The sequence below is a fragment of the Anolis sagrei genome, chromosome 13, assembly GCF_037176765.1.
Source record: "Anolis sagrei isolate rAnoSag1 chromosome 13, rAnoSag1.mat, whole genome shotgun sequence".
NCBI lineage: Eukaryota > Metazoa > Chordata > Lepidosauria > Squamata > Dactyloidae > Anolis > Anolis sagrei.
In genome coordinates, this window is record NC_090033.1 from 12197607 (window position 1) to 12214504 (window position 16898).

Sequence of the window (16898 nt, forward strand, 5' to 3'; positions counted from 1 at the left end):
CCCCTCCAGTAATTAAATTTCAACATATTAGTTTGTCCTAGATCCATCAGTGTTTGGGTTCACAGTGCTCTCTGGATGTAGGTGAACTACAACTCCCCCAAATCAAGGTGAATGTCCCCCAAAGATCTCCAGTACTTTTTGATCATGGGGCTCTGTGTGCCAAGTTTGGTCCACTCTTTGGTGGAGTTCAGAGTGCTCACTGACTGCAGGTGAACTGTACATCCCAGCACCTACAACTCCTAATGTCACAGCCAATTCCCATCAAAACCCACCAGTATTCAAATTTGGGCGTATCGGGTACGCATGCCAAGTTTGGTCCAGATCCCTTGTTGTTTGGGTTCATAGTGCTCTCTGGATGTAGGTGAACTACAACTCCTATAAATCCCTCTAAATACCTCCAGTATTTTTTGTTGGTCATGGGGCTTCTGTGTGCCAAGTTAGTTCCAGGTCCATTGTTGGTGTTCAGCGCGCTCTTAAATTGCAGGTGAACTATACATCTCAGAGCCTGCAACTCCTATCAATCTTGGTGAATTCTCCCCGAACCTCTCTAGTACATTCAGTTGCTGATCAACTCCTCTGTTTGCTGTGTACCATATAAAAGAATAGGAAAGGGTTACAGGAGAGGCAGTGGGCAGGATAATGTAAATTCCACACCAATGGAGAGAGTCAGAAACACTGGGATGCCTGTGCTGGAGGAAACACATAAAATCTAGGATGGAATTGTTCTCATATGAAAGCCTTCCCTTGGGTGGTGGGCAGTATGGTGTTGGTGGAGGACATTGGCAGGGATCTTGGATGTGTTCATGGTGCTCACTATAACCTGTAATGTGATTGGAAGGAGTGCCATTGGTGTCTCCTGAGTGGTGGGAGCTATAGCTGTTTGTGGAGGCAAGAGCTTGTCACCCCAGCCACATACACACATACACATTTTCACTTTTATTATGTGTGTAGATTATGTATATAAATAGATTGAATAATAATAATAATAATAATAATAATAATAATAATACACTTTATTTAGACCCTGCCTTTCTCCCCGTGGGGACTCCTGGCAACTAACAACCCCACACTTTATTTGCTCTTTACCATTGGATTCTAGTGAACGTTCTGTCAATTGGAAAGGATTTGCAGTTATATTGCATATGTTCGTTGATATGGATATGTTTAGAAATAATGACGGAGGGAAGGGGGAGACACAGACGATGCAAACTCAAGACGATGCTGCAATGCTGCCTTGTGCCCAAAGCCGACGCATCAAGAAAAATGGTTTTGCACAAGACAACCGAGTCCTTTCTGCCATACTTCATTGCACCCGAGTGTCACACTCGGGATGCGACCGCATACATCTTGGAGGGGACAGTTCGTGGATAATAGACAGTGCGTTGAAACCTCCTGGAAGGGGCAGCATCTCCTTTAGGAAGCAGAAAGAGAGAATAATAATAATAATAATAATAATAATAATAATAATAATTCAAAAATACATCACACAGTCCTAGACACTTGGGAAGTGTTCAACTTGTGATTTTGTGATGCGAAATCCAGTGTATAGATCTCGTTTGCTGTGACATACTGTGGTTTTGTGTGATAATAATATACTTTACTTATATTCTTTACCCAAGGGGACTCAGAGCGGATTACAGTGAACAACGACATACAATACACAAACAAAGGCAAATGTTTCCCTTTCTATCTCTGGCGTCTGGAGGCGATGCTCAACTCTGGCCATGGGGAGATGCTCTTGTTTTCCATTATTTTCCATTGTGAGGAACCTGTTGTTCGTAGACCCTCCTGCTTGTGTTTTGCCGACATGGTTCCCACTGAAGTGGGAACCATGATCTACTCATGATCTACCTGTTGATCTACTCACAGGTTGATCTACTCACATTAACATGTTTTGAACTGCTTGGTTGGCATGACTTAGATCTAACAGGGAGCTCACCCTGTCCCGTGGATTCGAAATGCCAACCTTCAGGCCAGCAGTTCAGCAGCACAAGGGTTAAACCCATTGTGCCACCATGGCTCTACAATGCTCAGAGTGCATTCCCTACATTGGCATTCTGGAACACTTCCGAAACTCCGCTATATGTGTGATTTTGGAGAACATCCTACCACTGACCTTTGATGGCATAAAGACAGCAGGTCAGAGCAACAGAGGCCACCAAACAGCCCACGGACCCAGCCATGCCCATCCAACAAGACCAGCCAAAGTCATGGTAGATGCCCAGAAACACACTGTGGAGCAACAAGGTGGCTCTCTCCATGTAGACGTCAACTGCATACCAGATGGAACCCACCAGCCCAAGGATGCCTGAAAGGAAAGCAATTGAAAAAAGAGACAATAGCAAAATTATAGTCTATTGATTGTTTTACAAGTTTTTTTTATTTCGTTTTCACAATTTTACGTATGATATAGAGGGAAAGGAGAAAAAGGGAAGGGGGGGAGGATGGGAGACAGTAGAAAAAATATGATATGTTGGTCACGGAGTTTTGTTAGTACATTAATTCTATTGTGTCACCGGGGGTATAGAAAAGACCCATTTATGATGCCACAGCAAGCTGGTTTCAGGAAAGGGAAAAGCTATACATCACAAGTGCTGAACCTGACTCAGCACATAGAGGATGGTTTTGAAAGACAACAGATTACAGGAGCTGTCTTCATAGACCTGTTAGCAGCCTATGATACTGTAAATCATTGCCTTCTCCTAAGAAAACTGTATAATATCACGAAGGATTGCCACCTCATTTGCTTCATAGAAAATCTGCTACAAAACAGGAGCTTTTTTGTTGAGTTCCAGGGCCAGAGAAGCAGATGGCGGAAACAGAAGAATGGCCTGCCTCAGGGATGCGTGCTTGCTCCATCAATGTTTAACACTTACACAAATGATCAGTCACTGCCAGAAGAAACAGAGAGTTTCATCTATGCTGACGATCGTGTCATCACCACTCAAGCAGGGAGCTTTGGAAACCAATGTTTCTGTTCAATAAGCTCTCCAAAACTTTAGGTGTTTTTACTGCTTATTACTGGAAAACACTAGCTGAGTCCTAATTCATCTAAAATGCATATGAGTGCTTTTCATCTTAAGAACAGACAAGCATCTCGAGCTCTGGGGATTACCTGGGAAGGAATCCCACTGGAGCATTGCAGCGCACCCAAATACCTGGGAGTCACTCTGGACCGTGCTCTGACCTACAAGAAGCACTGCCTGAACATCAAGCAAAAAGTGGCTGCTAGAAACAATATCATACAAAAGCTAACTGGCACAACCTAGGGATCACAACCAGACACAGTGAAGACATCTGCCCTTGCGATTTGCTACTCTGAGTACGCATGTCCAGTGTGGAACACATCTCACCACATTAAAACACTGGACATTCCTCACAATGTTGCATTACCACAGGATGTCTACACAGTACACCACTGTAGAAATTATATGGTATGTCTTGTATGTCGAAAACAGCATTGAATGTTTGCCGTGTATATGTGTATTGTGATTTGCCCTGAGTCCCCTTTGTGGTGAGAAGGATGGAATATAAATACTGTAAATAAATAAATAATCAGTTTAGCCAGTATTGCGCCACCGCTGGGAAGTAGCAGGCAGCAATGAAAGGACCAAGGCATTGACATCTCCAACCCATCCTCTGTTCAGATATCAACCAGCAAGACAACTCCTTCAATCAAGAAACAGCTTGCTAAGATCTACAGAGATACTCATAGGAACACTTCAGCAAGTGAGAGTCCAAAAGTGGCAGGCTCAAGCCATGGATGATACCAAATGAGAGACTCCCTCCTGGACACACAGTAGACTGGGCAACTTGAAAGGCGCTAAACAGACTGCACTCTGGCACTACGAAATGTAGAGCCAACCTTAAGAAATGGGAATACAAAGTGGAATCCACGACAAGCGAGTACAGAGAAGAGCAAACCACAGACCACCTATTACAATGCAGTCAGAGCCCTTCCACATGCACAATGGAGGGCCTTCTCACTCCAAGCAACTGGTCAAAGGAAATTTAGGACAATGCCAAGTTTTTATCTTTGTGGTTTTTCTATACATTATAACTGTATTGTCAATCTGCTTCTGACACTATAAACAAATAAACTATCCAATATTTCTTATATTCTTGTTCTGGTACAGCTGTACCAGGAGCTCCAACTTTATTTGCTTTGTATTAAATGTTTGGTTGCAGTCCCGGGTTTCAGGGACTCTGCAGATAGGTGGCCTCTTTTGGCTGCAGTCATAGGGCAAGTCACCTGTCCATCATCGTTAAGTTTGGTCCCGCCCCTTGCTCAGGGCAATTGGGAAGGGAAGAGAGCCATTTTTAGTTAGTCTCAGCAAGGAAAACTAATGTATAGGATTTGTGTAAGCTTCCCCTGTACAAAAGCTTCAACCTTTAAGAATTTCCAGGGAAACAGCCATAAAAACCAAAGAACTCCAGCTGGAGAGCATCTACTGCCTTACTGGTAGGTTAACTTGGCGTTCGAGACACAGTTCGACCCGGTAGCGGAGCCCACATCAGTAAGGGTTAGATTACAATCAGCCTGGGAGAAGTTAGAAAGGGGATTTTCCTTTAAAGTAGAGAAGTTATTGAAGACAGTTGACTGTCCTTCGTGGGCAAGATTAGGAATTCACCAATTGCCTAAAAGCTTGGAATCATTTGCTTAATTTTACTGAAGACAAGAGAAGTTTCTATTGATGGTTCATTAATAAAATACTTTGTTGTACTTCTCAAGCCATCTAAAGACTATTTGTGGTGAAACCCTCTGAGAACTTCTCTTTGGGCCCCCTGGCTTCCCGCTGGGCATCCTGTTCTAAAGTCAATTATTTACAGGCCCAGCGCGCAACAGAACAATTCTTTTTTTGAAAAACATAATACAAATATATGAGGGGGGAAAGCTTGCCCTGTTTTATAGGTTACCTACTTCCAACTCCGAGCACGAAGCCAGAGGAGTAGCACATCTTCAGCTTGACCTGGGGCTCGTCCTTGAGGAACTTGACACAGTCGAGGCCCGACACCAGCAGCACCAGCGCAAAGACCGAGAGGATGTCAGCCGTGATGAGCAACGCACGGGTCACCACAATTTTCTCTGCGGAAGGACAGCGGACAAAGGGGAAGCGGACACCAGTTGAGCACTAAACTGTATCTACGCCCCTACTGACATTTACTTTGATTGTCTTCCTTCCCTATATTACTTTGCATTCATCTTACTGCATTCACTCTGCACCACCAGACCAATGGTAGATCCTAAGACTTGGGGTGTTAACATATCCTACTACTGCACCAATTTCCTATTGTAGTTCTATTGCGGTGAAAAAGAACCAGATTAGACCTACTGATGCTAAAGACCTGGAAACATGACAAGGATGTTATAGGAAAGGTCAACCATCAGCTGCCTAGGGTCAAAACTGAATTTATTCCTATAATGTAGATGCCACCAGGGGCATCTGATCATTTGGTGACTTACGGGGGTGTTCGGCTAAAATGGAGTCGTACTGGTCGCAGGTACGGATGCCGTCTTGCATGTTGGTGACACACTCCCTCCAAAGCCCCCGGCATTTGTGGCTCACCTGGGAAGGAAATTAAAGATCCTATGGAGATCACATCACCATCATCTCCAGAACGTTTGCTATTTACTTGGTTGCCACCATCGGAGCTGCAAGATTGATGTAATTATTATTATTATTATTATTATTATTATTATTATTATTATTGGGCATCATGAACTGGACGCAGGCAGAACTGGACAATTTAGACAGAAAAATAAGAAAACGCATGACTATTCATAATTCACTACATCCTTGCAGTGATGTTGACCGCCTCTATCTGCCTAAGGTCTGGACGCAGAGGACTCTTACAAGTAAAACAAGCAATCGAAGAAGAAATATGTAAAGAATATGGCAGAATAAGTCAAGGAAAGCCAAGAACCTGCTTTAATTGAAGTCAATAATTGGAAACTTCTCAAAGCACAGCAGACAAAGAATCAGTACAAGAAAACAGCATTACAAACCAAAGCTGACAGCTGGCACCACAAAGCATTGCATGGGCAGTTCCTTGACAAAATTGAAGGAAAAGTTGATAAGGAGAAAACCTGGTTATGGCTCACGTATGGAACCATGAAGAAGGAGACAGAAGAAGGCCTGGTTCTTGGAAACCAGGAGCAAGCCATCAGGACAAATGCCATTAAGGCCAGGATTGAAAAATCAGCTGATGACCCAAAATGCAGACTGTGCAAGGAAGGATTTGTGCCAAGTTTGGTCCAGATCCATCATTGTTTGAGTCCACAGTGCTGTCTGGATGTAGATGAACTACAACTCCCACACTCAAGGTCAATGACCACCAAACCCTTCCAGTATTTTCTGTTGGTCATTGGAGATCTGTGTGCCAAGTGTGCTTCAGTTCCATCATTGGTGGAGTTCAGAATGCTCCTTTATTGTAGATAAACTATACATCCCAGCAACTACAACTCCCAAATGACAAAATCAGTCCCCTTCCCAACCTCACCACTATTCAAATTTGTCTGTATTGGATATTTGTACCAAATTTGGTCCAGTGAATGAAACTGCATCCTGCATATCAGATATTTACATTACAATACATAGCAGTCGCAAAATTACAGTTATGAAATAGCAACTAAAATAATTTTGTGATTGGGGGTCACCACAGCATGAAGAATTGTATTGAGGGGTCACGGCATTAGGAAGGTTGAGAAACGCTGAGCCACACGGACACATACTCTTCTGATCGGAGAGTAGGCTCTTTCTCAGCCTTGCTGCCACTGCAAGGAACTTTGCCACTGTGAGGGTCACCCCATGATGCTTCTCCTCCATAAGATGTCTGACATTCCCTTGCGTGGTAGGGTTAGCCAATCGGGACAGGATTGGGTGTAAGAGTTGGCCTTGTTGAGCTGAGTAATAGCGACACTACAACAAGATGTGTTCTAATGATTCTATTTCATTTCCACCGCACGGGCATCCCTAGGAAGGTGAGTTAAAATACCTTCCACTGGACGTTGAGCATGGAATCGTGCGGCGGGAGCAAGGAATGTGCCGGAGAAGTGTTCTCCTGGCAGAAGTTGGGCATAGAAACCAATAGGATCTTGGCCTGACTGCTATCATGGCATCTTTGTTTGACTCACCTCTAAGCTGTCATCAGCGTTGACCATCCAGCAGTCAGTCCACGTTGCTGCCACTAGGAAGAGGGTCGAGATAAAGGCCACGCAGAAAGAGGCCAGCTGCAGGAACACCGCCATTGGGAGAACTGCAAAAGCCCAGAGATTATTTCGTTCAAATTGTATATATGTGTGTGGATAGATAGATAGATAGATAGATAGATAGATAGATAGATAGATTTGTACCGCAATTATTCCTCTATAGCTGGATGGGTTGGGACCAGGCATGGCACACAGAGCCTTTATGATCTAACTTCAATTAGTTGATGGGTTGGAACTAAAAGGTGGTAGGTGATATGTGTTTGATGGGGGGGGGGGGAGGAAGAGAGGGGAAAGAAAGAAAAAGAAGGAAGGAAGAGAACAGAAAGGGAGAAAGTTATGTGATGAAAGAAGGGAAGAGAATGGAAGGGAGAAGGAAGAGAAGGAATGGGGAAGAAAGAGAAAGGAGGGAAGAGAAAGAATGAAAGAAGAGGAGGGAAAGGGATGGCAAGGGAAAGGAAGAGAAGAAGGAAAGGAAGGAAGGAAGGAAGGAAGGAAGGAAGGAAGGAAGGAAGGAAGGAAGGAAGGAGCAAATCTGATCTGCATTCCTTCGATTCCATCATCCAAGTCACTGATAAAGATCCGGAGTGGCCCTGAAAGTTCCACTTATGGCACCCAAATAGTCACTTCTCTATAGGTTGAACCGTGTTCATGTCAAGACAGAAGGAGAGGCAGATAATAAATGTATGATGGTGATGTTGACAATGCATTAATACTAAAGGAGTCAATGTGGCATAGTGCATAATAATAATAATAATAATAATAATAATAATAATAATAATAGGTAAATGTAAAGGTTTCTCCTAACATTAATTCTAATTGTGTCTGACTCTGAGGGTTGGTGCTCATCTCCATGTCTAAGCCAAAGAGCCGGCATTGTCTGTAGACACCTCCAAGGTCATGTGGCCGGCATGACTGCATGGAGTGCTGTTACCTTCCCGCCGGAGGTAACCTATTGATCTACTCACATTTGCATGTTTTTGAGCTGCTACGTTGGCAGAAGCTGGACTTAACAGCAGGAGCTCACCCCGCTCCCCGGATTCAAACCACCAACCTTTCAGTCAGCAATTTCAGCAGCTCAGCAGTTTAACCCGCAGTGCCTCCAGGGGGTTGTAATAATAATAATAATAATAATAATAATAATAATAATACTCTGGCATAAACCAGTCCAGGTGGTCCCAGTGGTCATTGGCGCACTGGGTGCCATGCCAAAAGATCTCAGCTGGCATTTGGAAACAATAAATATCGACAAAATCACGATCTGTCAACTGCAAAAGGCCACCTGACTTGGATCTGCACGCATCATTCGAAAATACATCACACACTCCTAGACGCTTGGAAAGTATTTGACTTGTGATTTTGTGATACGAAATCCAGCATATAGATCCCGTTTGCTGTGGCACACTGTGCTTTTGTGTCAATAATAATAATAATAATAATAATGCATTAATGCTGAGTGAGACAATGTGGCATAGTGTACAACAGCAGCAGCAGCAATAATAATCATAGTAATAATTCATTAATAATGCATTAATGTTGGAGAAGACAATGTGACAATTATTTGATACATAACAAGATTAGTACACTGCAAACAAGATCACTCTGCTGACTGTTGTATTGGATCACACGTTGAATACTTCCCAAGTGTCTAGGACTGTGTGATGTATCGGCAAATAATGCATGCAGATCCAAGTCAGGTGGCCTTTTGCAGTTGACTAATTGTGATTTTGTCGATGTTTATTGTTTCCAAATGCTGCCTGAGATCTTTTGGCATGGCACCCAGTGTGCCGATGACAACTGGGACCACCTGTACTGGTTTATGCCAGAGCTGTTGCCACCCGATAGGTGCCACCTTGTCGTGGTGGGGGGCTTAACTGCTTCAAGGATGCTGAGAGTTGTGCTGGTGGTAGTGTAACTACCAGCAGGTCTAACCAAGCCAGAGAGGTCTCAGCTGAGGAGTGGAACCAAGAGCACCTAACCCATTAGCACCATGGAGAAGCAAACCAAAACGAAGTCTATACTGGCTCGGTTGGACAAGGATAAAAAGGACCGCGGTGGATGCTGCTGATTCTGGACATCCATCGCCAAGTGGGCTACAGAATCAAAATACAAATGAACAATCACAGAAGCAACAGAAATATACAATGCCAGAAAACCGCACTATTATTATTATTATTATTATTATTATTATTATTATTAGGCACTATGCCACAGTGTCTCCTCCAGCCTGATGCCTCATCCCATTTGTGGGATCCAGCACAGTTGCTTCCTTATGAGTAAAGCAGGTAGGATTTCAAGGCAAGCAATGCCACAAGGTATGAAATTATGATTGTAAACAGACACCTCAAGGACTCCATAACCAAGCAGGAATTTTACCTTTAAGCTGAAAGAGCCAAAGTCCCAGGCGTCACACCAGTAAAGCAAAGCATCTGCATTAAATGGGAGCTTTCTGGTGAAGTGTGACTTTTCAGAAGCCAGGAAGGAGAGCAACGAGGATTGCAACGGTCACCTTGTCCAAACCAGATTGGGGTTTCTTTTTGTTTTCCCCATGTCAGCTGTGCTTTGGTCTTGACGACGTGATGGGTCCCTTAGCAATTAAAATAGCCATGGGTCAGGAAACAGCATTGGAAGCAGGTGTTGGCACCTTCAGGAGCTTGACAGGCAGCGCCAACACAGCCGCCAACCTGCCGCGTCCGTTCCTACGAGAATTTACACTGCCGAATGGACCCAGTTTGACACCCCTTTGGATTGCCTTGCCTCTGGGCTATGCAACCCTTGGAAACCAAGGTGCATCTACACAGTAAAATTGGTTCAGTCTGATAGCACTTCAACAGCCTCGGCTCAATGCTGTTGAATCCAGAGGAAGTGCAAGGCCTTGTGAAACAACAGCTCTCAGGACTCCACAGCATTGAGCTATGGAAATGGTGTCAAACTGCATCAAGGGTACAGTGTAGATGCACCCAAAGTGATGATGGGAGGAGGGGATATGAAAAGGAGAAGTGTGATTATATATGACCACCCCAGGGTCAAAATGTTATATTAATAAACTTGGCACTGCAGCGGAGAGTTCCGCAGGTGGTGGGAGCTGAAGTTTCATGGATTGGCCATACAGATGCATGGAGAAGCCTAGCAGCAGCTACCAGCACCTGGGATAACTTTTCTCCACATTCTCCCCCTCTTTAACCCCTAAATAAACCTTATCCTTAGTTTCTGCCTCTCTCCTTTTGCTCTCTGAGTCCTTTCCTCACCCACTTCTGCATTTCTCAGCCAGCCTAGTGGCTACTTGGGCCAAATGGCCCACATGGCCCCCACAGCCTTCCACGGCCCTAGGAGCAGAATGCTCCTTCCCATTTCCTTTGCCTCAATAACTCCATGTCTCAATAACTCCATGTCAACTCTAACCTCCCCTGTGGATGCCAAGACCTACCCATTCACAGGGTTTCCCCTTGTATCCACGGATCTCTCGTGTACATCTTACCATCCTCAGGGATATCTAACTACCCATTGGCAAAGTTTCCCCCAGTATCCATGAATCTTTTGTGTACATCTTCCCTTCCCCAGGGATATCTAAGTACCCATTTGCAGGGTTTCCCCCACTATCCGTGAATTCTTGTGTACGTCTTCCCTTCCCCAGGGATATCTATATAACTACCCATTCACAGGGTTCCCTCGATATTCACAGACCCTTTTGTGTGTGTGTGAATTTACTATACTATATTTTATGTCTCAATATAAAATCCTTTTTGGAGAAGCATGCCACCGACCACATCTCCTGATCTGGGAAGTCCATCCATATGTAGATGGGCATCATCTACATATGAAGGACTCAATCACCCATCACCCTTGGGACCAGTCAATCTCTACTAGACCCATGAACCCCGACCGTGCAGAAGATGACAGGATCCATTAGCAGGGTCACCCGTCCTTTGTCTCAGTCACCTGGACATTACGATAACATTGGTCACCTGGCATGACTATCCGTTCACCGCAATGTCATGCTGTGTTGTTCCACAATGACACTTCTCACTGGAATACACGCCCTCCAAATGGGAAGTTTAGCTTCACAACTATGTATGTTTTTACTAGTTCCCTGCAGATAACTTGCTCCTATTTTATCTCATTAAAGTTATAGAATTGTTTTTATCCTGTACATGTCGCCCGCAAAATTGTTATTGTGATTGTGCTTATTGGAATGTTATTTTATGACTGTGTTTATATATATATATTCTTTTTTCTTGATTTAATTTGATGATATTGTTTATTGTTTATGCTCTGGTTTTATTTTGCTGTAATATGTTGTCCAGGCTTGGCCCCATGTAAGCCACTCCGAGTCCCCATTGGGGAGATGGTGGCGGGGTATAAATAAAGTTTATTATTGTATTGTCGAAGGCTTTCATGGCCGGAATCACTGGGTTGTTGTAGGTTTTTTCGGGCTATATGGCCATGTTCTAGAGGCATTCTCTCCTGACGTTTCATCTGCATCTATGGCAAGCATCCTCAGAGGTTGTGAGGTCTGTTGGAACTAGGAAAAGGGGTTTATATATCTGTGGAATGACCAGGGTGGGACAAAGAACTCTTGTCTGCTGGAGTTAGGTGTGGCATGAATACTCAAATGTGTGAACATTGGTGGAGTTTGGGGAAAATAGACCTTGACATTTGGGAGTTGTAGTTGCTGGGATTTATAGTTCACCTACAATCAAAGACCATTCTGAACCCCACCAACGATGGAATTGAGCCAAACTTACCACACAGAACCCCCATGACCCACAGAAAATACTGTTTTCTCTATGGTCTTTGGTGACCCCTTTGACACCCCCTCACGACCCCCCCCCCCCCGGTTCCAACCCCCAAGTTGCAAAAATTGTCCTAGAGTCTTAACCAATTCAACCTGGTTTGTGGCAGCCACAAAAACGTAGTTTCTGGAGTCGAGCAATGACTTTCAAAGTAAGGACCGCACAATTAAACAGGATATAACACTTTCAAACCAGGAACAGGATTTTTCCCCAAGTTTGTTACGTAGTGTAAGAGGCAAAACCATCAGATAGTGAGTGAAGCTGGATCTACGCTGCAGTTTTGGATCGCAAGGGCAAAAAGAAAGAGTTTTTGGACAGTTCAGCCATTGAAAAGGGTGAGATCAAAGTTTCCCTCTGGATTCAGATAAGCCGCCTCCTCCTTCCTTTACACAAATGCACATTTGTGCAAAAGCACAAAAAGACCAATGAGAGATTCAACCAGAAGAATGGGTCCTGTTTTCCACTGAATTTCCCCCCCTCTTAAGTGGGATTTGGAACCAATGTTGTCCCAAAAGCACTGGACCCCCTCTCTTCTTGGAAGCCCTGTCTAGTGCTTGGATGGGAGTCCCACGTTGGAGAATACACGCACCCTGAACCCCCATGGCTCAAGGCTATAGAATGCTGGGAGTTGTAGTTTGCGGAGACCACAGCTCTGTGTGGCAAAGAAAGCTAAAAACCTTGTCGAACTACAACTCCCAGGATACCATTGCATTTTATTGGTGCGGCTTTGTGTGCATTTGGTGGTATGTATTTTGTGTTTTGCCCCGCAAGGAGAGGTGGGTAATAATAATAATAATCTATACACATAATAAAAGTGTAAATATGTATGTGTGTATGTGGCTGGGGTGTTACACAAACAAGCTCCTGCCGCCACAAAAAGCTATAGCTCTCACTATTCAGGAGACAACAAAGGCTCTCCTGCCAGTGACACTGCAGGTTATAGCGAGTGCCATGAAGATGTCCAAGAGCCCTGCCAATGACCTCCACAAACATCACATTGTCCACCACTGCCCAAGGCTTTCATAAGAGACAGGGGCGGCTCATCCATTACGCAAAGTAAGCGGTTGCAGTACACTTTTTTTGCCAGGGGCGCAGAGGCGCCTCTGTAAATGCCCCTCGACCGCCACTTGAGGAGCACCCCCTCGGCTCACAATAGCCCTAGCAGTCCGGGGGGGAGCCTCGGCTTCCTTGCCTCACTGCCGGACAATCCTCTTCCCGAAGGGGCCGGGCCCTTGAGCCTCGCCTAGCCCCTCTCGTTCCTGCTCCATATCAATGATTGGGGGGGGGGGGTGCCAAAATACTGTTTGCTTACCGTTGAAAATTACCTAGGGCCACCTCTGATAAGAGAGGACACTGTCACTCTAGATTTTATGTGTTTCTCCACCACAGACATCCCAGTGTTTCTGACTCTCTCAATTGGTGTGGAATTTGTATGGCTCCACCCACTGCCTCTCCCATGACGCTTTCCTATTTCTATGTCTTTATTTTTCAAAATCGAACTGCAAAGGCTCTCTAGCATAAACCAGTAGAGGTGGTCTCATTGGTCATTGGCGCACTGGGTGCCGTGCCAAAAGATCTCAGCCGGCATTTGGAAACGATAAACACTGACAAAAATCACGATCTGTCAACAGCAAAAGGCCACCTTCTTGGATCATTCAAAAAATACATCACACAGTCCTAGACGCTTGGGAAGTGTTCGACTTGTGATTTTGTGATACGGAATCCAGCATATAGATCTCATTTGCTGTGACATACTATGCTTTTGTCTCAGTAAGTAATAATAATAATAATAATAATAATAATAATCGGTGAAGACTGATTATTTCCAGACTGGGCCCACTTTCCAGCATCTCCCGCCGTGCCTTTGGGTCAAAATGCTGCAAATTTTCCAACCTTGAACTTTGCAAAACAGACCCCAATTAGTCCAGGTTCGCCTTCAGCCAAACACGAAAGCCGCAGGGGAAGGGGATTTCGTCCATTTCCCAACCATTCCTTTCCACGGCATCCAATGGTGGAGAGGGATTAAGCAAATTAGTATTTCCTGCCGTTGTAAATCCCAGAAGAAGGATGGGAACTGGACTGAGCAAGTAGCAACAGCAAGGAACCAAAGTCAAACCAATTGAGGTACCAATTGCGAATGATGCAATTTGCTTAAGGTTGTGGATGAACTACCCTGAAACTCCATCAGTACTTAAAGTTTGTCATGTAGGGCAAGTTTGCTCTAGATACATCATTGGTTGGGTTCAGTGCTTGCAGATAAACTACAGCTCCCACCATGTTGGGTCAGTCCCCTCAAATCCCTCCAGTACATTGAGTTGGTCATAGGGGTTCTGTGTGCAAACTTAGGTCCAGTTCTGTCATCGATGGTAGTCACAGTGTCTCTGGATGTAAGTGAACTACAACTCCCAGAAAGGAAGGTCAGTTCTCCTTAAACCTCTCCAGTATATTCAGTTAGTCATGGGAGATTTGTGGGCTAAGTTTGATTCAGGTTCATCATTGGTGGGGGGGGGGGGGGGGTCACAGCTTCTCTGGTTGTAGGTGAACTATAACTCCCAAAACGCAAGGCCAATCTCTCCCAAATCCCTCCAGTAATCCAATTTGAATGTATCAGGTGCGTGTGCCAAGTTTGGTCCAGATACATCGGCTTTTGGGTTCACAGTGCTCTCTGGAAGTAGGTGAACTATAAATCCGATCAATCCATGCCAGAACCACCAGTATTTTTGTTGTTCATTAAAGTTCTATGTGCCAAGTTAGTTGTGTTTTGATTGCAGGTGAACTATAAATGCCAGACCTACAACCCCTCTAAAATAAGATGAATTCCTCTCCAGCCACTCCAGTATTTTGATCATGAGGGTTCTGTGTGCCAAATGTGGTCCAGGTCCATTGTTGGTGGGGGTCGAGTGCACTGTCTTGATTCAAAGTGAACTACAACTTCTATCATGTTGAGTCAGGCGCCCAAACCCCTCCAATACGAGCAGTTTCTGATCAATTCCTTTATGTTTGCTGTGCGCCATAAGAAAGAGTAGGAAGGGCTTATGGAAGAGGCTGTGGGCGGGATCATGCAAATTCCATACCAATTGAGAGAAACATTGAGATGTCTGTGATGGAGGAAAAACATCAAATCTAGGATGATATTGTCCCCATATGAAAGCACTTGGGTGGTGGGCAGTGTGGTGTTTGTGGAGGACATTGGCAGGGCTTTGGGACATGTTCATGGCTCTCGCTCTAACCTGCGATGTCATTGGAGGGAGGGCCATTGGTGTCTCCTGAATAGTGGGAGATATAGCTGTTTGTAGCGCACGAGTTTTTTGTGTGTAAGTCAGTGTTTCTCCACCTTCCTAATGCTGCAACCCTTTAACACAGTTTCTCATGTTGTAGTGACTCCCAACCATAAAATTATTTTCATTGCTACTTCATAACTGCAATTTTGCTACTGTTATGAATCATAATGTCAGTATCTGATATGCAGGATGTATTTTCATTCACTGGACCAAATTTGGCACAAATACCCGATATGCCCAAATCTGAATAGTGGTGGGGTTGGGGATTGGTTTTGTCATTTGGAAGTTGTAGTTGCTGGGATTTAAAGTTCACCTACAATCAAAAAGCATTCTGAGCTCCACCAATGATGGAATTGAACCAAACTTGGCACACAGAACTCCCATGACTAACAGAAAATACTGGAAGGATTTGGTGGGCATTGACTTTAAGTTTTGGAGTTGTAGTTCACCTACACCCAAAGAGCACTGCGGACTCAAACAATGATGGATCTTGTCCAAACTTGACATGAATACTCAGTGTGCTGGTATGGCTGTACCAGGAGCTCCAACTTTATTTTCTTTCTGTTATCTGTTTGCAGTCATAGGGCAGGCCCCCTGTCCATCATAACTAAGCTTTGGTTCTGCCCCTTGTTCAGGGCTCTGGGAGGGAAAGGAGCCATTTTTTTGGTCAGTCTCTCATAAGGAAGCTGACCAGCTCGTCCCGTATAAAAGCTTCTTTTTCCAAGAGCATCCAGGGGAACACAACATCCGGGGAAACAGAAACAGAAATTCCAGGGAAAAGGTCCCAAGGCTCTGGCTGTGAGCTCACAGCCTCTCAGCCTCACAGCAATCAGAGGGAAAACAGCCCTGAAGTTTTCAATGAATTCTCTGAGGGAGGACAGCACTACAGATCCACGGAACTCCATCTGAAATATTTACAAGCCTCGGCTGGTAGGTCTACTCAATACCCAGACGCATTTGGAATCGGCAGTAGGACCCACACCGATGAGGCATAGACAGTAAACAGCCTGGGAGAGGTTAAACAGGGTTTTTCCTACAGAGAAAGTACAGTTAATCAAAGTCAGGTACCAGCCCATTGAGGACTAGACTAAGAAAGCCTTGAAGAGTTATTTGAACCATTGAAGATCTGTTGTTTGTTCCATAATAAAGACTTTGTTGTATCATTAAAGACTCTAAAGACCATCACTTCAGAAAAATCCCTGAGAACTACTCTTTGAGGCTCCCTGGCTTCCCTCTGGGCTTAAAGTATACGTCCTATAGAAAAGACAACTGTTACAGGCCCAGCGCGTGACAGAACACTCAGTATGAACAATGCTGGAGTTTTGGGGGAAATAGATCTTGATATTTGGGAGTTGAAGTTGCTGGAATGTATAGTTCACCTGCAATCAAAGAGCATTCTGAACCCCAACAATGATAGAATTGGGCCAAACTTTCCACACAGTATCCTCATGCCTTGAATGGAATCGCTGCTGCAAGCCTCCCTCCAGCTTCACATGCTCTCCCTCGCCTGCACATGCACACCAATGTGCCGAGCATGCCTGCTCTTCCCTCCATGCTTGGAGTCTCAGAAGCAGCCCTCCCCTTGGCTGAGAAGCCCGCCAATCACAGCACAGGAGG

At 44.6% G+C, this 16898-nt stretch overlaps 1 protein-coding gene across 1 annotated transcript; it reads right to left on the reverse strand.

Moving 5' to 3' along the window:
* Nucleotides 1–997: 997 nt before the first annotated feature.
* LOC132764913 (claudin-16-like) lies at nucleotides 998–7253 on the reverse strand. Its single transcript, XM_060759085.2, has 5 exons — nucleotides 7136–7253; nucleotides 5465–5567; nucleotides 4922–5086; nucleotides 2117–2308; nucleotides 998–1411 (listed from the first exon to the last, which is right to left on the reverse strand). Exons 1-5 carry the CDS (start codon nucleotides 7247–7249, stop codon nucleotides 1320–1322), a joined length of 666 nt encoding a protein of 221 aa, XP_060615068.2. The 5' UTR covers nucleotides 7250–7253; the 3' UTR covers nucleotides 998–1319.
* Between the last annotated feature and the right edge of the window lie 9645 nt (nucleotides 7254–16898).